The 26,975-nt window shown below is 39.7% G+C and overlaps 1 protein-coding gene across 3 annotated transcripts in view; it reads left to right on the top strand.

Annotated features, from left to right (window-relative positions):
* PIK3C2G (phosphatidylinositol-4-phosphate 3-kinase catalytic subunit type 2 gamma) overlaps positions 1-26,975 on the top strand; it is a 403,358-nt gene that overhangs the window by 34,110 nt on the left and 342,273 nt on the right. For all 3 annotated transcript variants that reach the window (XM_055280504.2, XM_055280503.2, XM_055280500.2), the window contains exon 6: positions 22,499-22,601. In XM_055280504.2, coding sequence (XP_055136479.2) covers positions 22,499-22,601 — 103 coding nt within the window. The remainder of the gene's footprint in view (positions 1-22,498; positions 22,602-26,975) is intronic.

Raw genomic sequence — 26,975 nt, 5'->3', positions numbered from 1 at the left:
ACTCATTCTTATTCTCACTTTAGTTTTCTCTCTCTCTCACTTTCTTACTCTCACTCTCCCTGTCTGATTTTAAATAATACAATATATAATGAACACAGAGCAAATTAAAGAATCAGAACATGAACTATCAATTTTGTCATACGTTCATGGAAGCTTGATGCAAAATTGTCTGCAATATGATAAATTATAGAAGAAAAGAAATCTGCTTCATTCAAAAAATATTAAAATCTTTCATCATGTTCCTGTTCTTCAACTCCCGGTTTAACTACCATGGAGCAAAGAGTCCTTGATAATCCCATTTTCCATGCTCTTGTCCAATAGCTTGATCCCAGTCAGCTTTTCCAGTGAGCTCAAGGACAGGAACTATTTCTTTTCTTTCCTATTGAATGTAGCACAGATACCAGGTCCTAGAAAATGAAACTATTTCCTAGACTGTCCCTGCATCTCTCTTTTTGACAGGGAGTAACAATTGCACCTTCACCTATACTTGTAACAATCTCACATGAGTATTTTTCTTCATAACTATATTGATAACATATGAAGTATAATGCATCTTCATAATTTTTTCTTATTACTCTCTAGCCAAATATTTACTAGGAGCGCAGGTTTTTCTGTTTCTCAATCCTAACCAAAAAAGCACTCCTGTTGTTTTTTTTTTCTCTACAGCTGTGGTTTCTTTTGTGTGATATATTTTCTTATTGATACACTGTAAATATTCATGAGGCACATGTGATATTTGAATATCTACATAGAATGTATAATGATCAAGTCAGGATATTTAGAATATCCACCACCTCGAACATTTGTCATTTCTTTGTAGTAGGGACATTTCAAATCTTCTCTTCTAGCTTTTTTGAATATACAATAAATTATTGTTAACTGTAGTCAAACTACTGTGCTCCTAAACACTGGTACTGATTCATTCTATCTAAGTATATGTTTATATGTATTAACCCACCTATCTTCCTCCTCTCCCCATTCCATATCCTTACAAGCCTCTTATAACTATCATTCTACACTCTAACTCCGTGAGACAACCATTTTTAGTTCCCACATATGAGTAAGAACATAGAATATTTTGGGCCGGGCACGGTGGCTCACGCTTGTAATCCCAGCACTTTGGGAGGCCGAGGCGGGCGGATCACGAGGTCAGGAGATCGAGACCATGGTGAAGTCCCGTCTCTACTAAAAATACAAAAAATTAGCCGGGCGTGGTGGTGGGCGCCTGTAGTCCCAGCTACTCGGAGAGGCTGAGGCAGGAGAATGGCGTGAACCCGGGAGGCGGAGCTTGCAGTGAGCCGAGATCGCGCCACCGCACTCCAGCCTGGGTGACAGAGCGAGACTCCATCTCAAAAAAAAAAAAAAAAAAAAATATATATATATATAGAATATTTTGGCTTGTTTTACTTAACATAATGGCCTCTAGTTCCATCCATGTTGCTGCAAATGACAACATTTCATTCTTTTTTAAATAACTGAAAAGTATTCCATTGTGTATGTATACCACATTTTCCTTCTTTCTTCATTCATTGATGAATACTTAGGTTGATTCTATATCTTGGCTAATGTGAATTGTATTTCAATGAACATGGAGGTGCAGGTATCCCTTTGGTATACTAATTTCCTTTCTTTTGGATAAATACCATAAGTAGGATTCCCGAATTGCATGGTAGTTCTTAGTCTTTTGCAAAATATCCATACTGTTTTCCATAATGGTTGTAGTAATTTACATTCCCACCAACGTGTATAAGAGCTCCCTTTTCTCTGCATCCTTGCCAGCATTTGTTATTTACTTATTTTTATAACAGCCACTCTAACAAAGGTAAAACAATATCTCATTGTTGTTTTGATTTGCATTGCTCTGATGGCTAGTGATTTGAACATTTTTTATTTATTTTTTATTTTTTTATTTTATTTATTTTTTTTCATTTTTTATTTTTTTTGAGACGGAGTCTTGCTCTGTCTCCCAGGCTGGAGTGCAGTGGCGCAATCTCGGCTCACTGCAAGCTCTGCCTCCCGGGTTCCCGCCATTCTCCTGCCTCAGCCTCTCCGAGTAGCTGGGACTACAGGCACCCACCACCACGCCCGGCTAATTTTTGTTTGTATTTTTAGTAGAGACGGGGTTTCACCGTGGTCTCGATCTGCTGACCTCGTGATCTGCCCGCCTCGGCCTCCCAAAGTGCTGGGATTGAACATTTTTTATATACTTCTTGCCCATTTGTATGTCTTCTTTTGAGAAAAGTCTATTCAGATTGCTTGCCCACTTTTTAATGGGATTATTTGTTTGCTCGTTTTTAGTTTTTTTTTTTTTTTTGCTGTTGAGTTTCTTTTATATTCTGCATAATAGTCCTTGTTAGATTAACAGTTTGCAAATATTTTCTCCCATTCAACAGATTGTCTCTGTTGATTGTTTTGTTTGCTATGCAGGAGCTTTTTAGTTTAATATAGTCCTATTTGTGTATCTTTGTTTTTGTTGCCTGTGCTTTTGAGGTATTAGCCATAAAAAAACTTGCCTACACCAATGTTCTGGAGCAATTATCTTATGCTTTCTTCCCGAAGTTCTATAATTTCCGATTTAGGTTTAAGTCTTTAATGTACTTTGAGTTGATTTTTGTATACGGTGAGAGATAGGAGTCTAGTTTCATTCTTCCGCATATGAATACTTGGATTTCTCAGCACCATTTGTTGAAGAGGGTGTCTTTCTCCCAAGGTTTGCTCTCAACATCTTTGTCAAAAATCAGTAGGCTATAAATAAATGAATTTATTTTAGGGTTTTTTAATTCTGTTCCATTAGCCTATGTGTTTGTTTTCATATCGATATCATTTTGCTTTGGTTACGATAACTTTGTAATGTATTTTGAAGGCAAGTAGTGTGATGTCTGCAGCTCTGTTCTTTTTGCTCAAGATTGCATTCACTATTTGGGCTCTTTTTTACTTCCATACACATTTTTGGATTTTTTTCTATTTCTGTGAAGAATGTTATTGGTAATTTGATAAGAATTGCTTTGAATCTGTAGATTGGGTAGTATGGTCAAAACAATGTTAATTCTTCTGATACGTGAGCATGGGATGTCTTTCCATTTATTTGCATCCTATTCAATTTCTTTCATCAGAGATTTGTAGTTTTCCTTGCAGAGGTCTTTTACCCCTTTGGTTAAGTTTACTCCTAGGGTTTTTCAGGGTGTGTGGCAGCTGTTGTAAATGGGATTTCCTCCTTAATTTTTTTTCCAGTTAGTTTGTTATTGGTTCATAAAAATGTTATTAATTTTTGTGTGTTGATTTGATATCCTGCAACTTTATTTAATTTGTTTATCAGTTTACAGAGTTTTTTGGTGGAATCTTCAGGTTTTTCTAAATATGAGATCCTGTCATCTGCAAAGAGGGACCACTTGACTTTCTCTTTTCCAATTTGGCTGCTTTTTATTTATATATTTTGCCCAATTGTTGTGTGTAGGACTTCCATTATTATGCTGAATAAGAGTGCTAAAGGTAGGCAACCTTGTCTTGTTCTAGTTCTTAAAGAAAAGACTTTCAGCTTTTCTTCATTCCGTTTGATATTAATGGTGGGTTTGTCATATTATTATGTTGAGGTATATTTATACCTAGTTTGTTGAGAGTTTTTATTATCAAGAATGTTTAGTTTTATCAGATACTTTTTCTGTACCTATTGAGATGAGCATTTGGTTTTCTTCTTTCTGTGGTCACGATGTATCATGTATATTGATTTGCATATGTTGAACCATCTTTGCATCCCTAGGATCTTACTTGATCATGGTGTATTATCTTTTTAATGTATAGTTGGATTCAGTTTGCCAATATTTTCTTCAGGATGTTTGTGTTGATGTTCATTATCAGGACATTAATCTGTAGTGTTATTTTTTGTGGTGGCTTTGTCTGGTTTTGGTATCAGGGTACTGCTGGTTTTGTAGAATGAATTAGGAAAATAATCCTCCCTCTTCAAATCTGTGACTAGTTTGAAAATAATTTGTGTTAGTTCTTCTTTATAAGTTTGGTAGAATTCAGCAATAAAGCCATCTCATCCTGAGTTTTTCCTTGCTGATAGACTTTTTATTACTGATTCAGTCTTATTTATTACTCATTATTGGTCTATTTGGGTTTTCTATTACAGCCTGAATCAATCTTGATAAGTTGTATGTGCTTATTTGATACATATAAATATGTATGCACTATTTCACATATAAAGAGAATAGTTATATACTCTTGCTGAATTGATCCCACTGTTATTGGAGACAAACCTTAGTTGTCTCTTTTGTATTGTTTTTCACTTAAGTCTATTTTATCTGATATAAGTATAGCTACTTCTGGTTACTTTCGGTTTCTGTTTATGCAGAATATCTTTACATCCCTTCACTTTCAGTCTATATGTGTCTTTATAGGTGACGTTTCTTGTAGACAGCATATAATTGGGTCATTTTTTAAAATCCATTCAACCAAACTGTATCTTTTAAGTGGGTAATTTAATTTCTTTATATTCAAGGTTATAATTGATAGGTAAGGACTTATTCCTGTCATTTTCTTAATTGTTTTCTAGTTACATATATCTTTTGTTCTTTTCTTTCTCTTTCATTATTTAGCACTGCCATTTGGTGGTTTTCTGCAGTGGTAATATTTTAGTTCTTTTTCTTTCTCATTTTTGTGACTGCATTAACAGTAAGTTTTATACTTTCATGTGCTTTCATGATGATAGATACTGTTTTTTCACTTCCAGATGTAGGCTTTCCTTAAGCATTTCTTGTAAGTCTGGTCTAGTGATGATGAATTCTCTCAGTTTTTGCTTTCCAAGCAACAATTTTATATCTCCTTCATTTGGCAAGTATAACTTAGCTGGGTAGAGTATTCTTGGTTGACAGTGGTTTCTTTTTTCTTTCTTTGAGCATTCTGAATATATCATCTCATTCTTAACATGGCCTGTAAACTTTCTGCTGATAAATTTGCTGTTAGGCTGATGGGGATTTCCTTCCATGTGACTCAATGCTTTTCCCTTGCTCTTTTTATAATACTCTCTTTGTCTTTGGCTTTTGACAGTTTGGCTACAATGTGCAATGGAAAAGACATTTTTGAGTTGAATCTACTAGGGGATTTTTGAACTTCCTATATGTAGATTTCTACATCCCTAGCAAAACTTGGGAATTTTTCAGCTATTGTTTTATTATATAGATCTGCTATGCCTTTGCCCATCTCCTCTCTTTATGGAACACCCAAAATGTGAATATTTGGTTGCTTTATGGTATCCCATATGTCATATAGGCTTTCTTTATTTTAAAAAAATTGTTTTTCTTTTTTTTTCCTCTGACTGGGTCATTTCAAAAGACCTATTATGAAGTTCTGAAATTCTCTCTGCTTGATCTAGTCTAATGTTAAAGCTCTTTGTTATATTTCTTATTTCATTCATTGAATTCTTTTGTTCCAGAATTTTTGTTTGTTCCTTTTTATTATTTGTATTTTTTTACTCTCTTATTTAGATCCTGAATTGTTTTTATGATTTTTTGTGCTGTTTGCTTGGGTTCTCTTGTATCTCACTGAGTTTTTTTCATATCATTATTTTAAAAAGTTATCTCGGCCGGGTGCGGTGGCTCACGCTTGTAATCTCAGCACTTTGGGAGGCTGAGGCGGGCGGATCACGAGGTCAGGAGATCGAGGCTATCCTGGCTAACACAGTTAAACCCCATCTCTACTAAAAAATACAAAAAAAAATTAGCCGGGCGTGGTGGCAGGCGCCTGTAGTCCCAGCTACTCGGAGAGGCTGAGGCAGGAGAATGGCATGAACCCGGGAGGCAGAGCTTGCAGTGAGCCGAGATTGCGCCACTGCACTCCAGCCTGGGCGACAGAGCGAGACTCCGTCTCAAAAAAAAAAAAAAAAAAAAAGTTATCTCATATATTTCCTTTTCTTTGGAATTGGTGGCTGGAGAGTTTTGTGTTCTCTTGAAGTGTCATATTTCTTTGTTTTTCATATTTCTTATGTCTTTACACAAAATATATATGCTATTACTGTAATAGTCACTTCTTCCAATTTTTTTGGATAGGCTTTCATAGAGGAAGACTTTTTCCTATAGATACATCAATAGTGTGGGTGGGTACAGAACTTCAGCTTTCTTTCTGGGTGAATACGGTAGTGATTTCTTGTGATTCCTTCAGCTGTAATCAGCATCAATGATTTCTGTAATTCCCTCAGTGGCTTAAGCTACAGTTGTTAGTTCAGGCTGTGGTGAGGCTTTGCTAGAGACAAGGATACTGGGTGAATTAAACCTCAGCTTCCAGTGTGGTAGTGGTGGACCAACCATGGCTGTCGTTGGGCTCCTGGGTAGCCTATGTGGGCACTGGATTTAGCAAGTTCAGGTGAACTGATGCTCGGGCTCCCAGGTGACTTCCTTGGGTGCCAGCAGTGACAGCAGAGGGCCGAGTGGATAGGCAGGTTTTGGGGCCCCTGGCAGTGCGCTTACAATCAACAATGAAAGTAGCAGAGAAGAAGCAACATTCAAGCTCCCAGGAGGCTCACACTGGTACTAGCAGTGGCAGTGACAAGGTGGGCAAGCCAATCCCTTAGTCCCCCAGTGGCTTGTGTGAATGGGTTCCAGCAGTGGTGGTGGTGCCATGCAACTCAGGCTTGTCCTCAGGCTCTATGATGGTGTTCACAGGAGTACAATGTTATGGGTGGGCAGGGCGATCCTCAGGGCTCTGGATAGGGTGCTTGGGCACTGATGACAGGCATTTGGGGCCTGTTTTGTAGCTCCCTGATGGTGTTCATGTGCACCAGTAGCAGCAGGCAGAGCAGCTCAATCCCCAGGTTCCCACCTGGCATGCTTGGGTCCTGGTGGGTCTTTTGTCAGGCCATCTGATGTTTTGCTGGTGTGGTTCAGGCATAGACAGGGTGGCATGATTCCCAGGGACCTGGGCAGTGTAGTTGGGCACTAGGGGTGTAGCACTAGATAGGGCAGAACTGTCCTCAGGGTCCCCAATGGTACTTAGGAGTACAAGCTGTGATGGCCAGGATGCAGTGATCCCCAGCCCCACGGATATGTTTGGGTGCTGTGTGGCAGGCAGGCTAAGTCTTTTGTCAGGCCTCCTGTTGGTGCACATGCATGGCTGGGTGGCAGACGAAGCAGGGTGATTCCCAGGGTCCCAGACATTAGGCTTGGGTACGGGGTGGAGGGGAAGTGCTAACCAGAGCAGGCCTGTCCTCAGACCCCCCAGTGGTGCACACAGATGCAGCAGGCTGTGGTAGATGGGCCTAACCTATGTGATTTAAGTAATTTATTTCCATCTCTTTCTTTCTTTCTTTCTTTCCTTCTTTCTTTCTTTCTCTTTCTTTCTTCTTTCTCTTTCCTTCTTTCTTTCTCTCTCTCTCTTTCTTCTTTCTCTTTCTCTCTTTTCTTTCCTTTGTTCTCTTTTTCTTCTCTCTCTCTCTCTCCTCTCTCTCTCCTTCTTTCTTCACAGAGTCTCACTCTGTCACCCAGGCTGGAGTGCAGTGGCATGATCTTGGCTCACTGCAACCTCGGCCTCCCAAGTTATAACCAATTCTCCTGCCTCAGCCTCCAGAGTAGCTGGGATTACAGGCATGCACCACCACGCCTATCTAATTTTGAATTTTTAGTGGAGACCGGTCTTCACCATGTTGGTCAGGTTCACTCCTCATCTCCAGTGATCAACCCACCTTGGCCTCCCAAAGTGCTGGGATTACAGGCATGAGCTGCCACACCCAGCCTAAGTAATGTCTTATCTCAAAAATCTTACTCTTTCTGTGTAATTTAACTTAAAAATAATTCTCATTAGCTTCTATGTAAAACAATAAAATTTACTGTACTTAAAAGCTTTTGCTGAATAATCATTGCATTGTCAGTAGTAAACCAGAAGTGCCTCCTGAGAAAATACTAGTCTTTTTTAAAAATTCTGTTTGGGCCAATTGCTTACAGGATGGTCAAATTTTATATGTTTGATTTAAATGAAACAATTTTTTTATTATTCGACGGTTGTCAAGGAATGTTAGAATTGAGTGCTGAAAACATATTCTTAAAAAAAAAAGAAATTCTACAGTAATTAAAAATTTTACTTGGAAATAGTTACATATTTTAAAATCAAATTAAGAAGGTAGTATTTACCTCTTTTTTCATCACCCACATTGATTAGAATGATCTTCGTATCTACTTGAGAGTCTTGTTTTACTCTCTGGGACTCTCCTAGTAGAGATGATGCATTCCTTTTATTAGAGTACAAAAATAGTTTTACAAAATTAAATCCTTTTAATTAAAATTCTAAAATAATCCTTTTCAAAAAACTTCTATTTTTTAAAAAAGTTCTAACTAATCTCATGACAATTTATATTAATTCGTTCTTTTTTTTGAGAGGGAGTCTTCACTCTGTCACCCAGGCTGGAGTGCAGTGGCACAATCTCGTCTCACTGCAACCTCTGCCTCCTGGGTTCAAGCAATTCTCCTGCCTCAGCCTCCTGATTAGCTGGGACAACATGTGCATGCCACCATGCCCAGCTAATTTTTGTATTTTTAGTAGAGATGAGGTTTCACCATGTTGGCCAGGCTGGTCTCAAATGCCTGACCTCTAGTGATCCACCCGCCTCGGCCTCCCAAAGTGCTGGGATTACAGGCGTGAGCTACTGCGCCCGGCCCAATTTATATTAATTTGTTCATTAAACATTTGATTGTAAATTGAAATAGTCTTGTACTCAGAGTAAAAATAAAACTATTAATTACCAGTGAGAAAAAGACTAAGTCATAATATATACAGTTTTAAGTAATAGATTACATTCATTAGCAGTAAAACTGCATTGTATATATTGCTGGGGAAGAGGAGTCTTTTTTCTTCTCGGTGAAATTAAGGATTTCACTTAGCAAACTTGAACAAATTGATTACTTCCAGCAAATTTGTTACAGCCTAAGACTTCAAATATTAAAATTCATTCCAACTTTTAAGACTTACTTTGAGCAAAGAAATAGACAAAGTGCATTTCTCTTTTACATAACTCTACTCCTCCACTTATAAAATCACAGAACCATGTGGGAGGATAGAAAGGAACATATCATAACTTTGAGCTATCTCACACACAGTAAAAAAGTGTGTTCTGTTAATAAATCATTCAGTAAGAGTTTCTTCAATGACTTTAATTTTTTTAATCTCCTTCATAGTGCTTCACCTAATATTCTATAATTAACTTTGGTTTACATCTTCAGTAAATAGCTAATGACCACAAAAATAGCACATCATACAAACCTGCATTTGGTCTTAATTCAGTAACTCTGTGCTAGAACAAATGTCCTCATATGTAGATACTCTGTATATACCTTCACTTGAGAGTGAAATCTCAAAGAAAGACCTTGTGCTAAATAAAGTTTGTTTATTATGATTAAAAGCTACTTGTAAAAATGACAGCATATTTCAGCCCCAAGTTTTTTTAAAAAGCTGAATTGCACAAGCATCATTAACTAATAAACTTGGTCAAAGGAATCTCAAAGTTGTTGCATGAGTGTTCCAAGAAGACATGGCAAATTACATGTGAAAGTAGGTACATAATTTAATATTATTAAAGATGTATAATACCAAAATGCAGCTGTCACATTATTTTTGTTACCCAAAAGCACTATTTTTAGAAGCTAAGAATTATTAAATCTTCCCAATTTTGAATTAATAAAAGTTTAAATGACCCAATGCTCTGTTTTACTTAAATAAAGTGATTAGAGAATTTTTGAATTACATATTACTTCAAATTAGCTGAAATCACCTTAATAAGACAAAACATTACTCATTTATTGTTTTTTATTTGTAAAGTCTGTAGTAGGATGTTTCTCCTCTGGAGATTTTGTGGGAAAAAAATATAATACAACCTTAGGATACAATGAAGTCTGCATATTTGATCTCCTGGTATAATTACTAAATTTTATAAATTTCGCATACCATACCCCCCACAAAAAGAGCTCCTTGGGGCTCAGTATAGATTTTTTTGTGAAAGAAAGAAAGTTACAGTTTCACCATTGTTATCTTTTTTTTTTACTGACTTTCTTAGTAACTTCATTTATATAGTTGTGTTACTACTTGTCTTTTGTGACTGTGTAACTTAGTAGGGAGAGCATTGCAAACTTGAGAGTTGTTATAAAACTTTTTTCCAGATTAAAAAAAAAAACTTCTTTTCAGAATGTTCCATTTTTTGAATTTTAAGAAATGCATATGTACTATATGTACGAAGAAAACTAACCATATTTGAGTGAGGAGGCATTAGGGATAGTTGCCTTTTTATAGGCTTGTGGGAAGTCTTAAGAAAAATAGAGCATTTGAATAGAAAGTTTCAGATCTCCTTGGTCCAAATCCCTCTTGAGTATTAGCTGTTGGTATCAATTTGTGTTCCATACAGGATTTTTGTTCAAAAGCTTGACCCTCCTCTACTAACCACCTCATGCCTAAAAGCCCTAGTTTTAGGATTGAACCTATTCTTGTCTCTTCAAAAGTCATAAAGTTTGACTTTTCCTACTCATAGCTCACTTGAAGACAAAATAACAATAAACTCGAGGAGCACTGGTTTAGTGAAACAACGTATCACTGATCTTTATCTATGCTGAGTCAGCTCCAAATACCACTTTGAGCACAAAATCCAGGGCTATTTTATTAGTTGCAAAGACCAGTTTACTCCAATTAAGGATATGGCAGATTTAACACTGTAGAAGTTTTCAAGGGGCACATACCAAATGTGTGTACATGTTCCAAGTGTGCACATACACATAACTATCTGAAAAATACTCTGAGCAGCACTATAGTACTAATATTATTTTAATATTTTGTTATATTCACCTTACATTTCTGACTTAGTTATCCCAAAGATTTTAAGTCCAGCTTAGTTCCTGAGTTTTCTTAAAGAAATACCTTCAGAAGCTGTCAGCAATCCTGGTTTTCAATATTTACAAAATCAAATAGAAATCGTTTATTTTCTATACATGAGTTTAATATTTCACAATACACCTCTGTGACTACTTCTTACATGTAAAAATAAAGAACAGTTTAGCTTAATTCAAATTATATAAAACAAGCATAAGTATTTATTCCAATGAAAGAGCATCGCTTTTAAATGTGGGTTTACAAGGAGCGGCTAGGGCAATGAGAATCAATATTCATAGTTTGAATGTTATTCAGGATGCTTAGCTGCTCATAAGACAAATTTGAGTACTTATCACTTTTTGGTGTTAAGGTCATTAATCTCTCTTTATATAAACATATTGCCTCAAAAATACTTTAAAATTACATGAGCTATTTAGGAATAGGAAATAAGGGTAATTATGTGCAAGAATTCAGCCTCTTAGTGTTCATCTTAAATGACAAGTATACTCATAATAGTTCCTAAGATAGTAACTAGCAGATAGATGGAATCAAATATGTGTAGAGAGAATAAATAATTAATATACAGAAAGTTTGATTTCCTAGGATATGGGAAGAAAAAGCCTAAACTTTTTATTGTATCACAGACATTCAGTTCATTTAACAGCTGAAGTTTTATAGACGATTATTAAATAAAACATAGGTAGTGCTCATATTTGGAATGTTACCAGACTGAGAAAAACACCTGGTGTATACAACCTTAAATGGATAATTCCTGTGCTCATGTTATAAGCATTGTAATTCCCAGTGTGGCCTTTTCTTAGAGCACAATGCTTCTCTCCACACCACCCACCTTACAGTCCGTGCCTTTCATTTCTCTTTCTCTTGGTATGGTAACCTTTCTTCTTACCCTTTTTGATATCTAGAATTCTCAAATAAAAATTCACTTTTTATTGCACTTACTTATTAAATTCCCACCCTTCTTTCCATTATTTAATGCTTTTTCTCTCTTTTCTTTTTCATTTTCTCTAAATAGCACCATTTAACAAATTTATCATGTAGGCCACATAAGAGTTTTAAATTTTCTACTAGCCACACTAAGAAAATATGCAAAGAAACAGGTGGAAATAAATTTTAATACTGCAGTTTCTTTAACTCAATATACCTCAAATATTATCATTTTAACATGTAATCAAAATAAAGAAAATCATTGAGATGTTTCACATTATTTAATATGACAAGTCTTGAAAATCTAGTGTGTATTTTACATTTATAGCATATCTTAATTAAAAGTAGCCTCATTGCAAGTGATTAGTAGCTGCTTGTATTCACTAACCACTATACTAGACAGCATAGCTCTATATCATTAAACACAAACTGATCAAAATTGTGGTCTTGCCACATATAGTGGTAAAGGGAGTAGTTCACAGTTCTTAGAAAGTGTGATGGTTACTGCAAACTCTAATGTCCTTTAAACAACAGCAGAGATTTAATCTTAACTGATAATTCTAGTACAATATTATATTATGAAAATAACTTGACCTAGAATTCTAGAACTAACAATAAGCCAGCATTCAAGGACAATGTAAAAATAGACTCTCAGAAATAAGAACACTTTATGCCCATAAATTATCTCTCTAAAAAATTATTTGAAGATGTACTTCAACAAAATAAACAATGAAGCCCTATGGAATATAGATCAATGGTTAACATAATTACTTAAAAAGTTCTAAAATATAGTTAAAAAAAAGAAAAGAAATTAGTAGAGGCTCCTTTATCTATCTCTGCTTGCTTGACTTGCTGTATTAACACTCTTTATTTCCTTTACAAAACAGAATGATTAAGGCCCATAATTCATTGTTTGTTCTAGAAGAGTAGTTATCAAACATTTTGGTCTCAGAACCCTTTAAACTCATAAATTGTTGAGTACCCCAAAAATAATTTGTGTGGACTTTGTCTATCAATATTTACCCTGATGGAAATTATAACTGAGAAATTTTTAAAGTACGCATTTATTATTTGAATTAAAAATAATGATAAATTTATTACATGTAAATACACATAAAATAATTTTATTATAAATACTATATATTGCAAAACAAGAATAATTTGTGAGGAATGTAGCATTGTTATGTGTTTAGAAATCTTTTAAATGTCTGGTTTAATTAAGACCATTGGCTGCTTTTCCCTTCAGTCTGTTGCACTATGATGATCGAGTGGAAGTATATAAAGAAAATTTAACCTCACACAAACATAGTTTGCAGAAAACATAAATATCTTAGTAGTCTTTTTTTTTTTTTTTTTTTTTTTTTTTTTTTTCTTTTCTTTTTTATTAATTTTTTGTGCATACAAAAACAATAAACATTTTCTAAAAATACATACAAACAAAAAGATGCGTATCAAACATATTAGGAAGGTTGCACATGGGAAGTCGGGGAATAGAAATGGGGGTGGGAGTTAAAATAAATGAGAGAGGGACTTTATATGGATCAGTGATAATAACTCAATCCTCTATTTGACAAAGAAGAGGGAGAAGGAAGAGGAAGAAAAAGAAAGTGGGATAAAGGATCAGAAAGGGAGGAAAATAGAAAAAATTAGAGTATGACTCCAGGGTAGACCTGTTTTGTTGTCATTGAGTTGGTTGGTTGGTTTGTCTGTTGTATTCTTCATGTTTCGCCAAGTTGGCCAGACTGGTCTCGAACTCCTAGCCCGAAGTGATCAACCCGCCTCGCCCCCCAGAGTGCCGGGACCACAGGCGTGAGCCACCACGTCCAGCCCCCACATTGCTTCTGGCCTCCGTGGTAGACCTCCCAGACGGAGCGGCCAGGCAGAGGAGCTCCTCACTTCTACCCAGACACGGGGCGGCCGGGCAGAGGGGCTCCTCACTTCCCAGACGGGGCGACCAGGTAGAGACGCTCCTCACTTCTTCCCAGACGATAGGTGGCCGGGCAGAGGCGCTCCTCACTTCCCAGACGATGGGCGGCCGGGCAGAGGCGCTCCTCACCTCCCAGACGATGGGTGGCCGGGCAGAGGCACTCCTCACTTCCCAGATGGGGCAGCCGGGCAGAGGCGCTCCTCACTTTCCAGACGATGGGTGGCCGGGCAGAGGCGCTCCTCACCTCCCAGACGATGGGTGGCCGGGCAGAGGCGCTCCTCACCTCCCAGACGATGGGTGGCCGGGCAGAGGCGCTCCTCACCTCCCAGACGGGGCGGCCAGGCAGAGGCGCTCCTCACTTCTTCCCGGACGGGGCGGCCGGGCAGAGGCGCTCCTCACTTCTTCCCGGACGGGGCGGCCGGGCAGAGGCGCTCCTCACTTCTTCCCGGACGGGGCGGCCGGGCAGAGGCGCTCCTCACTTCTTCCCGGACGGGGCGGCCGGGCAGAGGCGCTCCTCACTTCTTCCCGGACAGGGCGGCCGGGCAGAGGTGCTCCTCACTTCCCAGACGGTCGGTGGCCGGGCAGAGGCGCTCCTCACTTCCCAGACGATGGGTGGCCGGGCAGAGGCGCTCCTCACTTCTTCCCGGATGGGGCGGCCGGGCAGAGGCGCTCCTCACTTCTTCCCGGATGGGGCGCCCGGGCAGAGGCGCTCCTCATTTCTTCCCGGACGGGGCGGCCTGGCAGAGGCGCTCCTCACTTCCCAGACGGGGCGGCCGGGCAGAGGCGCTCCTCACTTCTTCCCGGATGGGGCGGCCGGGTAGAGGCGCGCCTCACTTCCTCCCGGACGGGGCGGCCGGGCAGAGGCGCTCCTCACTTCCTCCCGGACGGGGTGGCCGGGCAGAGGCGCTCCTCACCTCCCAGACGATGGGAGGCCGGGCAGAGGCGCTCCTCACTTCCCAGACGATGGGTGGCCGGGTAGAGGCGCTCCTCATTTCCCAGACGGGGTGGCCGGGCAGAGGCGCTCCTCACTTCCCAGACAGGGTGGCCGGGCAGAGGCGCTCCTCACTTCCAGACGATGGGTGGCCGGGCAGAGGCGCTCCTCACTTCCCAGACGATGGGTGGCCGGGCAGAGGCGCTCCTCACTTCCCAGACGGGGCGGCCGGGCAGAGGCGCTCCTCACTTCCCAGACGGTGGGTGGCCGGGCAGAGGCGCTCCTCACTTCCCAGACGGTGGGTGGCCGGGCAGAGGCGCTCCTCACTTCCCAGATGGTGGGTGGCCGGGCAGAGGCGCTCCTCACTTCCCAGACGGGGCGGCCGGGCAGAGGCGCTCCTCACTTCCCAGACGGTGGGTGGCCGGGCAGAGGCGCTCCTCACTTCCCAGACGATGGGTGGCCGGGCAGAGGCGCTCCTCACTTCTTCCTGGATGGGGCGGCCGGGCAGAGGCACTCCTCACTTCTTCCCGGATGGGGCGCCCGGGCAGAGGCGCTCCTCATTTCTTCCCGGACGGGGCGGCCGGGCAGAGGCGCTCCTCACTTCCCAGACGGGGCGGCCGGGCAGAGGTGCTCCTCACTTCTTCCTGGACAGGGCGGCCAGGCAGAGGCGCTCCTCACTTCTTCCCGGACGGGGCGCCCGGGCAGAGGCGCTCCTCATTTCTTCCCGGACGGGGCGGCCGGGCAGAGGCACTCCTCACTTCCCAGACGGGGCGGCCGGGCAGAGGCGCTCCTCACTTCTTCCCGGATGGGGTGGCCGGGCAGAGGCGCTGCTCACTTCCCGGATGGGGTGGCCGGGCAGAGGCGCTGCTCACTTCCCAGACGGGGCGGCCGGGCAGAGGCGCTCCTCACTTCCCAGACGGGGCGGCCGGGCAGAGGCGCTCCTCACTTCCCAGACGGTGGGTGGCCGGGCAGAGGCGCTCCTCACTTCCCAGACGATGGGTGGCCGGGCAGAGGCGCTCCTCACTTCTTCCTGGATGGGGCGGCCGGGCAGAGGCACTCCTCACTTCTTCCCGGATGGGGCGCCCGGGCAGAGGCGCTCCTCATTTCTTCCCGGACGGGGCGGCCGGGCAGAGGCGCTCCTCACTTCCCAGACGGGGCGGCCGGGCAGAGGTGCTCCTCACTTCTTCCTGGACGGGGCGGCCAGGCAGAGGCGCTCCTCACTTCTTCCCGGACGGGGCGCCCGGGCAGAGGCGCTCCTCATTTCTTCCCGGACGGGGCGGCCGGGCAGAGGCACTCCTCACTTCCCAGACGGGGCGGCCGGGCAGAGGCGCTCCTCACTTCTTCCCGGATGGGGTGGCCGGGCAGAGGCGCTGCTCACTTCCCGGATGGGGTGGCCGGGCAGAGGCGCTGCTCACTTCCCAGACGGGGCGGCCGGGCAGAGGCGCTCCTCACTTCCCAGACGGGGCGGCCGGGCAGAGGCGCTCCTCACTTCCCAGACGGTGGGTGGCCGGGCAGAGGCGCTCCTCACTTCCCAGACGATGGGTGGCCGGGCAGAGGCGCTCCTCACTTCTTCCCGGATGGGGCGGCCGGGCAGAGGCGCTCCTCACTTCTTCCCGGATGGGGCGCCCGGGCAGAGGCGCTCCTCATTTCTTCCCGGACGGGGTGGCCGGGCAGAGGCGCTCCTCACTTCCCAGACGGGGCGGCCGGGCAGAGGCGCTCCTCACTTCTTCCCGGACGGGGCGCCCGGGCAGAGGCGCTCCTCACTTCTTCCCGGACGGGGCGCCCGGGCAGAGGCGCTCCTCACTTCTTCCCGGATGGGGCGGCCGGGCAGAGGCGCTCCTCACTTCCCAGATGGGGCGGCCGGGCAGAGGCGCTCCTCACTTCCCAGACGGTGGGTGGCCGGGCAGAGGTGCTCCTCATTTCCCAGACGGTGGGTGGCCGGGCAGAGGCGCTCCTCACTTCCCAGACGGGGTGGCCGGGCAGAGGCGCTCCTCACTTCCCAGACGGGGCGGCCGGGCAGAGGTGCTCCTCACCTCCCAGACGGGGCGGCCGGGCAGAGGCGCTCCCCACCTTCCAGATGGGGCGGCGGCCGGGCAGGGGCTGCAATCCCAGCACCCTGGCAGGCCAAGGCAGGCGGCCCGGGGGTAGAGGCTGCTGTGAGGCCAGACCACGCCACCGCACTCCAGCCCGGGCAACACCGAGCACTGGGTGAGCGAGACTCCGTCTGTAGTCCCAGTACCTCGGGAGGCTGAGGCGGGCAGAGCACTCGGCGTCAGGAGCTGGCGACCAGCGTGGCCAAGATGGCGAACGCGTGCCTGCATCCAAAGGAGAAAAAGCGGGCGGTGGCGCGCGCCGGCAGTCCCAGGCAGTCCGCGGCGCGGGCAGCAGCAAGCCGAGTAGATTGTAGCCTGCACCAGAGAGGGAAAGAAAAGAAAGAAAGAAAGAAAGAAAGAAAGAAAGAAAGAAAGAAAGAAAGGAAGGAAGGAAGGAAGGAAGGAAGGAAGGAAGGAAGGAAGGAAGGAAGGAAGGAAGGAAGGAAGGAAGGAAGGAAGGAAGGAAGGAAGCCTTAGTAGTCTTTTCAGATAATTGTGAACATCTTTCTTTGATACTATATCAAAATCAACAAGTAATAGTCTTTTAAAATTTAGTTACAATGTGGAATATAAAAAAATCAATAATTTTCACACTAGGCTACTTAGAGTCCATTGGTCTGTCTTGCCCTATTGATAAGTCTTTTTTTACCCATGCAAGATTTGAAGCATCATGGATTGTCATTTAGACAAATATGTTCGTTGGATTCTGCAGATCTTCCAAATGTTGCCATACTTTATCATAAAATATCAAAAAGTCCATTATTTAATATTAGCATTTTTCTCACCAGAAAAGTCTGTAAGTATTGGTTAGCCGGCAAGCTCATAGTGGAAAATACAAATTTTACAAAATTCTTATTTCTGAAGTTGTTTTCCTTAAAGTGACAAGTTTAGCTTGTTTATTTTTGACTGCCAAACACCTGTCTGAATAACCACAGTTTGCCTGTGATTCTCTCATCTAATAAAATTGTTTAATGAAAAAAGTTACTTCTTTATCTTCCACTCAAGCAATTATAAGAGGGCTTTTCCTGAAGACAACTTCTATATTATAGTATGCAGAAATGCTTTAACTGTTTTTCCTATATGTTCATATAGAAAATTAAAGACACAGGTATTTAAGGATTTAGATTTAACAAAATTAATAATTTTTACCATTTTATTGAGGATATTTTTAAGTGACACTGATTTTTATTTCCTGCAAGTGCATGTACAACCTGGAAGTGTCTCTTATAGCTCCAGGGTTTTGTAGACAACATTTTGATAACTACTTCTCTAGCATAATAGTTTACTATAAAGTATATTATGCCCATGCACTTTTGCTTCTGTAAGTTGAGTTGTAAATGTACCTAGAGTCAGTTGTGTTTATTCCTGAACCTTTTTATACCAGTTCTATTGTTATTTTATTTAGGTAAGTAAATGAAGTATTTACAGAGGGATAAAATATGGGTAAACAAAGAAAGTCAGTGTTTCTATGAAAATTAAGTTAAAATTTTTAAAAGATAATTAATAAAGGAGAGCCATTAAAATCTGTTGCTGCTGAATTCAGTGTAGTGGAAATAACTTAGACTAGAAAAATAATTATAGAAATCTAAAATGATTTTCTATTCAAGTTGTTCTTTGACTGTAAGAATTTGCTCCACATTGGCCGGGCGTAGTGGCTCACGCTTGTAATCCCAGCACTTTGGGAGGCCGAGGCGGGCGGATCACGAGGTCAGGAGATCGAGACCACGGTGAAACCCCGTCTCTACTAAAACTACAAAAAATTAGCCGGGCGTGGTGGCGGGCGCCTGTAGTCCCAGCTACTCGGAGAGGCTGAGGCAGGAGAATGGCATGAACCCGGGAGGCGGAGCTTGCAGTGAGCCGAGATTGCACCACTGCACTCCAGCCTGGGCGACAGAGCGAGACTCCGTCTCAAAAAAAAAAAAAGAATTTGCTCCACATTTAAGAAAGTAGAATACGCAATTAAAGATAATTACTCATAGATGTGTTTTATATCAGAAAGACGACACAGTTGTTATCAACTGATCTTTCATCCAATAGCAAAGACTTGATGCTAATATCAGAACTTTGGCTAGTGAGAGGCTATGTAGTTATGTTTAGTTTAAAAATAAACTATTTTTAAGATATCTGTCTTCTTTATAATTCCCAACTTTAACTTTCTTGATCAATTAATCTACTACTTTTTATATTTCATCAAGTAAGTGATAAAAGAATCTGGAGCTAATATTTGAAGTGATCTCTACTTGAGCAGTTGTGGTTCTAAGAGAAAACTGAATTGAAGTCATATTAAGCTCTAAATTTTATTTCAGAGTGTCTGTCACATAGTAATTAAATTGAGATTGCAATAGAAAAGCTTTAAGATATGTTTCATTTTCTTTAGAAAAGGCAACCACCAGAAAGTAAAAATATGTTTATGAATCTCAAGCCTCTAAAGATAGAGAAAGAAGAGACTCAAAAATGGCTCAAATAATCCCAATACATGAAAGGAAATAATTCTAAAAGAAAAAAATATATAGTTAATATAAACTGAAAATAATATAGCAGAAGGCATTACTATAACTTGGATAGTTGAGACTTCTCTGATTAAAAGTCAAAGTCTCAAAAATGAATTAAAAGGAATTTATAGGCTAGAGACATGACTAAAATAAGATTGTCTCATTTATAACGGAAATATGTGTATTACCTATTTATTTCAGCCTACAAAGAAAGTGTAATAAGCTCCTGGTAATTGTTTTTCCAGAAAACGGGAAAGGGAAGAATTTTTCTTATCTCTTTTATTTTGTAGAGTTGAGTACAATTTGGATGTATCCCATGAGAATATATTCCTATAATGTAATTTGAAAAAAATTATAGGGGAAAAATACTCTTTCAACATCTGTTATTACCCCAAATCTGATAATTATGGTGCCAGATTCCACTATATACACACACATACAGACATACACACACATACAGGCACACACACACACACACAAGGACATAAACAATGAAGCAAAGGTAAGGAAAGAACTAAGACCTAGTTTTTGAAAGCAGTAAAATTGGCAGATGTAGCAAATAAAAATATAGGATATCCAGTTTTATTTCCAAGTCATAAATATTTTTAGTATATGTTTCATGTAGTATTTTATATGTAGTTATATTAAAGGTATATATGTGTGTGTATATATGTATGTGTGTATATATATATATACACATATATACACACACACACACACACACATATACACACACACCTAAACAGTATTAAGGTACTATATCTATGTATCTATCTATATCTATATATCTCTATCTATATATATATAGATAGAGAGACACACACATATATACACCTATATGGTATAAATGGGTGTGTGTGTGTGTGTGTGTGTGTGTGTGTGTATGAAAATATACAAAGAAACAGGTGGAAATAAATTTTAATACTACAGTATATGTGTACATACATGTATACACACACCTTTAGTGTAAATATGTATCAAATACTACATGAAATATATACTAAAAATATTCATTCATTGTTTCTCTGTAATTTATAGATACTAGATGTATTAGTCAAGGTTCTCTAGAGAGACAGAACTAATAGGACAGATGTATATATATATATAAAGGGGAGTTTATTAAGGAGTATTGACTTACACTGTCACCAGGTGAGATCTCACAATAGGCCATCTGCAAGCTAAAGAGCAAGAAAGCCAGTACGAGTCCCAAAACCTCAAAAGTAGGGAAGCCGACAATGCAGCCTCCAGTCTGTGGATGAAAGTGCAAGAGTCCCAAAGCTGAAGAACTTGGAATCTGATGTTTGAGAGCAGGAAGCATCCAGCATGGGAGAAAGATGTAGGCTGGGAGGCTAAGCCAGTCTAGTCCTTCCACATTTCTCTGCCTGCTTTTATCCTAGCCATGCTGGCAGCTGTTTAGATTGTGCCCATCCAGATTAAGGATGAGCCTGCCTTGCCCAATCCACAGATTCAAATGTTAATCTCATTTGGCAACACACTCACAAACACACCCAGGAACAATACTTTGCATCCTTCAATCCAATCAAGTTGACACTCAATATTAACCATCACACTAGACATCAAGCATATTATCTGGCAATTCTAGGAAGAAGTATACACACAGGTGGATAAAGTAAAGAAAGTCAGTTTAAGTAAGCATGCAGTAGCCATACATGAGGCTGAAGTCATTGCACTGGTGTCCAGAGTACAGTATCAAGACTTCAACATACAGAGAAAAGGAATCTTTGAAAGCAAGATGGGCCACTATTCTTAAGTCACTTCCCACAGCAGGAACAGGAAAACAAAGCTCTTGGCATGGAAAAAAGAGTTGAGCAGAGGGAGATGCAAGGACAGAAACTTGAGTACATGTGATAGATTGTGAGGCTGACCCTTGAAGCAGACCTTTGGGAAGGAGGAAGGAGAAATCAGTAGTTCCAAGAACAAGTGAAGAAAAGCAGTGGTCATGCCTTTCGTCTAGATTGGCCATGAAAACAACTCAGGGAACAGTGTAAGAGCCCTATGGACACCCCAGGGACAAGAATCCAGGTTAGACTAACAGTTGGGATAGCAATAGACATTGACCATATGTCATGAACACACTAACATTCACCATTTTGGCAGGCAGATAAGTACTAAGTTTTTTTAACTATTAAAAACAACGTTAAAATAGAAACATTTAAAAAGAATTTACTATATAGTATAGTAAATTCTATATAATTATTCTACATAATTCTATATATTTGTGTTAATTCATTTTACAGATTAATGGTCTATTTGTCTGGCATTGTTGGAAACAAGTTATCCCAAATATTTACTGAATTTTCCATATAAGTAAAATTATCATCTTAAAGATTACAAGTATCTAATATACATTTTTTTCTCCTGAAATCCTTCATGTTTAAGGTCCTTTAAACAATGTGCATTAACATAACTCATCTTTTTCTCAATGACTAAAAGTCACCAGAGATATCAAAATTTAAAGCTGTAAAGGGACTTATATAGTAGAAGCCCTTCATTTCACAGAAGAATCAAATTGTATTTATAAGAAAAATGTTGCAAAATAGTAATTCATTATGCTCTTCAGTTAATTTCTGCTTGGTAAATATTTATAGGCAAAAAAAGAAAGGAAGGAAGACAAAGAAACATAACAATGACAGTAGAAATTTCTGAAATAGGTATAATTTTTTTGTTTATTCTGCTTGCTAACCCTTTGATGTAGACATTGCTATTCCAACTCTAAAAGAGAAAATATTGGGTTTCAGATAGTTTTAGTTTAATTGGCCTTCTAAGGTCATCGAGCTAGTAAATCTGTCTCTAAAGCTCATGACATTTTCACCACATCCCAATGCTTTCTTGAGACAAGGTCCCCACACAGACATACGGCATCAGTTAGACCACCCAGAAGCATGCTGTCATCAGCTTTGAACTCTGAGATGGCTAGGTAAAACTAACTTAGAATATGCAAAGTCTTATTTGGTAAAATTTATTGTGATAATTCTAAAGGTGTCTAATCATTCAATCAATTTCTAACTTATTAATGCACATAAAAATAATTTCACGTTTCATCATCTATATCTATATATTTCCTCTCATATTATTCATTTATACACAAAAATATATAATGCATATATATTCACACGCGTGCGTGCGCACACACACACTCAGCTTACTTTACCAAACTAAGTTCCAAAAATAAAAGAAAATGAAGTCAGAGAGGAAAACATGTGTTTGGGGATATTATGGGAGGATATGATTGTGTTCATTTTTTCTCCTTCAGCGATCACTGTCTGGGGAGCCACAGAATGTTTCAAAAAGATAAATCTGTTATTCAGCTCCACCTGCAGAAAAGTAGGGAAGCTCCAGGAAAGCTATCTCGAAAGGTAAGACTTTCTTAGCATTGGTTCCAATCAGCAAACTGACAGTTTTAAGGACAATATTTCTAATTTTTGAACTATTGCCAACTTGGAATTATACAGCTAAATTAATACATGTTTATTTAAATATATTCATTGAAACAGGATGAAATATCTTATCTAAATATAAATACCTGTTAATGATTTGAACTGATGAAATAACATGAACGCATTACTGCAATCTTAGTGTTATGGACTGAATGTTTGTGTACCCCCAAAATTCATAAGTTGAGGCCCCAGGTGATAGTATTAGGAAGTGAGGTCTTTGGGAGGTATTTAGGTGTAGATGAAGTCATAAAAGCAGAGTCCTTATGATGAGGTGGTAAGTGCCCTTATAAAAAGGGTTTAGAGCGTTCTCTGTGTCTTTCTCTTTCTCCCTCCCTCTCCCTCTCTTTCTACCACTCCCTCTTTCTCTTTCTTCTCACTATGTTAGGATACAGCAAGAAGGAAGCTGTCTGCACACAGGAAAAGGGCTCTGACCCTGATTATAAACTTTGCAGCCTATAGAACGAAGAGAAATAAATGTATGTTGTTTAAGCCACCCAGTCTCTGGTATTTTGTTACAGTAGCCCAGGCTGACTAATACACTGAGTATAACAAATCTGTTGGTTTCTTTCAAAAATCATTTGTAAGACACTTATTAAGGTTATCATATTTATACTTTTCACATATCTTCGTAGAAGTAAATGAAATAGAAAATGTAAAGGGGAATCATTGAAGGCAGAAAAATAACTTGTTTTCTGTGAAGACTGTTTATGTCAACACAGCTTAAATTGGGGCAGACAAACTTTCATAATATATATATAATAAAGCTACCTAGAAAAGGATGACTGTGCTTTAACGATAGTTTCATGCTATTAGATGTGACTTTTATTCCCTGTGTCATGTTGTGAGTTACTTCCAATTTAAATTGCACAGTATGCAGTGAACTTTGATATTATGGCAGTTTTTATCTGTAGAATCTTCAAATTACTTGCTTTAAGCAAAAATCCTCTCACCCTGTCATTTATATTAGGTAACAGATTTCCAGTGGACGATTTCTTTTTTTCTGGTATGAAGTGTTTCATCATAAGAAAATTTCAGGTAGTATATTAGGTTGCAATATATCAATGTGGGACATAACATAATGAGGCCAAAAGAGAGTTGTTTAGAAATATCTTTTGGATCTTGTGCTCAACTTATCTACTGTTGACAGCTCCAAGGCTATACATCTGAAATCTCCAGGAAAAAAATGTTATAAAGTGCAACTGACCCTGTCAATATTAAACTTAAGATTCTTCAAATTGCCCTCAATGTTGAGAAAAAAAAGCTGAATTCATCATATTTCATTGGAGCATGGGGGAAGAAGATAAAATGTATGATTCTAATTTGGATGCTGCTAAAATAATAACTTACTGGTAGTAATTAACAAATCACTAACATTTCAGACTCATGTTAATTAAGGTCTGCTTAAAAACTCATGTAACTCTATTATTCTGATACAGGGCATACATACATGTCTGAGACTTTAACATTTCTATCACATTTAATCTTTTAAATAATTCTATAAGGTAAACACTATTAAAAATAAGGAAACTGAATCACAGGGAGGTATCAAGACTTTCCCAAGATTAAAATCATGAAACTGACAAGCAGAGAAGTACAGATTTGAGCACAGTCAGTGAGTCTTCAGAGCCCATGCATTCCTACCAACTTATATAGGAAATATACTCAGAATTTGCAGTATATTCTCAAAGGTTTTGGATGTGTGTTTCAGGGTAATTGGTCAAAATTCTAGCTTTATGCATCCACGTTTGTGTGTGTGTGTGTGTGTGTAATTTTTTTTCCACAGCAATATCCATGTAGCTCAAAGTCTGGGGCATGATAGGTGATTAATAACTAACCATATTATATATTTTCATATATTATATTATTATGGTATATATTAGGTGCCAAGTGATGTTCTTAGTGTTCTAAATGAGTTAATTGACAGTAGCCCAAGAGCAAAGAAGTAATAAATACAACTATTTTTCTGTCTTATAAAAATAAAAGAACTGAAAAGAGATTATTTAAATCATCCAAAGTTGCACAGCTAGTAAATAAGGGTGATGAGATCAGAGCAAAACTATCTGGCTACAGATCACACTATATGGTAATGTCAGCCAGCGCAGTTACATAGTGTAGCTGACTCCGTCAATATTAAACTTAAGATTCTTCAAATTACCCTCAATGTTGAGGAAAAGAAAGGTGAGATAATCATATTGCTGTCATCACCGTTGTTGTCATGTCCAGGGACAAGCATATTGTTATCTCTGGGTGTAGAATGTGTAGTTCTCATCAGAAATGCCTGTTTTTCCATATGCCATTTGGATCACAGTGGGAATTAAGTTACATAGTTCATTTTGATGCTTCATGGTTCAACTTACAAGCTTATCCATCCTACAGTAAATATCACTAATTCTTGGATAATTCAGCAACTCATAGGAAAAGAGTATAAATGCCTTTTCTCATCCACAACTTTTGCTAACATTGATGCTGTTGTTTAAAATGGATAATACTTGAACCCGAGAGGCGGAGGTTGCAGTGAGCCGAGATCACGCCACTGTACTCCAGCCTGGGTGACAGAGCGAGACTCTGTCTCAAAATAATAATAATAATAATAATAATAAAATAATGGATAATACACCTGATGGCAAATGTATTTGTATATTTGCGTATCCTCCATTCATGCAATAAGTATTTGCTATGTAACTGCTGTGTATTAGGCCCTATACTAATGCGTAGTTAGAGTAGTGAGCAGTATCAGTAAGATCCCAGCCCTCAGGGGTTCAGGGGATGCAACTGGCACTGATTTCCAATTAAAAAGCAGGGGTAACTTCCATGCAGAATATGAAAAAGGCATTCCATATTTCCATTTCTCTAAGTCTTGATTCTTTTTTTTTTTTTGAGATGGAGTCTCGCTCTGTTGCCCAGGCTGGAGTGCAGTGGCGTGATCTTGGCTCACTGAAACCTCCGCCTCCTGGGTTCAAGCGATTCTCCTGCCTCAGCCTCCTGAGTAGCTGGGATTACAGGCACGTGCCACCATGCCCGGCTAATTTTTGTATTTTTAGTAGAGATGGGTTTCACCATGTTGGTTAGGCTGGTCTCAAACTCTTGACTTCGTGATTTACCTGCCTCAGCCCCACAAAGTGCTGGGATTACAGGCATGAGCCACTGCGCCTGGTCCAATTCTTGATAGTTTCAGGATTTTTTTTCCATTACATTTCAAAGGGAAAGATATTACATTTTATTAAAACTTTAAGGATTTACTTCCAGGAACTGGGATAAGTACTTTATACAGTATATACAATCGAGTAACAATAGATTAACAAATAAAACTTGTTACATGCCATTCATAGTACTTGCCTTTTCTAGAATGTAGAGTTCACATCCTAGTTGAGAGACAGACAATAAACAAATATATATAATGAAGTCCTATGGAGATATGTGCTCTGAAAGAAAATATAGCCAGCTCTAAAAGTTGAGAGAAGCACCTAATGCAGATGGGTAAGATAGGCTAGTGATAGTGCTTGTTTTTCTGTCTAAATCCTGGAGCACATAGCTGATAGTTAGAAATGAGGAATATTAAATTTGTTCATTTGGCCTTCTATAAAAAAGCAAAAATTCTGGTTTCATATTGCTCAATTTCAAATGTTCACTTTTAGGCAAATTGTTAAATTCTCCGTTTAATTTTGTCATCAAATAATGTGAATAATAATAGTTCTTACTTAATGTGGTTATTATGAGAACTCAACTGAGAAATATAAATGAAGAGCTTAAGTCAGTGCCTGTACCTAGTATGACTACCTAAGTATTAGCCATTGACATCATAAAATTGGATGTTTCACTGTGTGCTATTTTGGTCCTTTACAATTAAAAATTCTAAAACAATATTAACATTAATCTGCATTAAAACATTTAGAAATTTACTCATTGTGTTGGAAATATTGAGAGAGATGGACATTTGTGTGTTATGTCAAAACAGTATATACACCGCAGTATCATGACTTGTTGATATATCAACAATTTTAATATATCACAGTTTTTCTTGTAAGTTTTCATACTCATAGAGCAGGATAAATTTTAGTCTTAATTGAAATTTCTATATGTAACAAGAAAATAAAAATAAACTGGTTTGGTTTTGAGGTAAGCTTTATAAAATTTTCTTTCTAAGATATATATGATTTATTGATTAACTTAATATAACTGAAACAGTTCATCAACTTGTGTCTCATCTTCATTATCTGAATTGCCCTTTTTTAAATAAGTAACCCTTGATTTGTATATTTAATTTTATACATACATCATAAGGAGATAGCAAAC

The sequence above is a fragment of the Symphalangus syndactylus genome, chromosome 5 (assembly GCF_028878055.3).
Source record: "Symphalangus syndactylus isolate Jambi chromosome 5, NHGRI_mSymSyn1-v2.1_pri, whole genome shotgun sequence".
In the NCBI taxonomy this organism is placed as follows: domain Eukaryota; kingdom Metazoa; phylum Chordata; class Mammalia; order Primates; family Hylobatidae; genus Symphalangus; species Symphalangus syndactylus.
The sequence above is the reverse complement of the archived record's forward strand: the minus strand, read 5'-3'. Positions and strand labels throughout refer to the sequence as shown.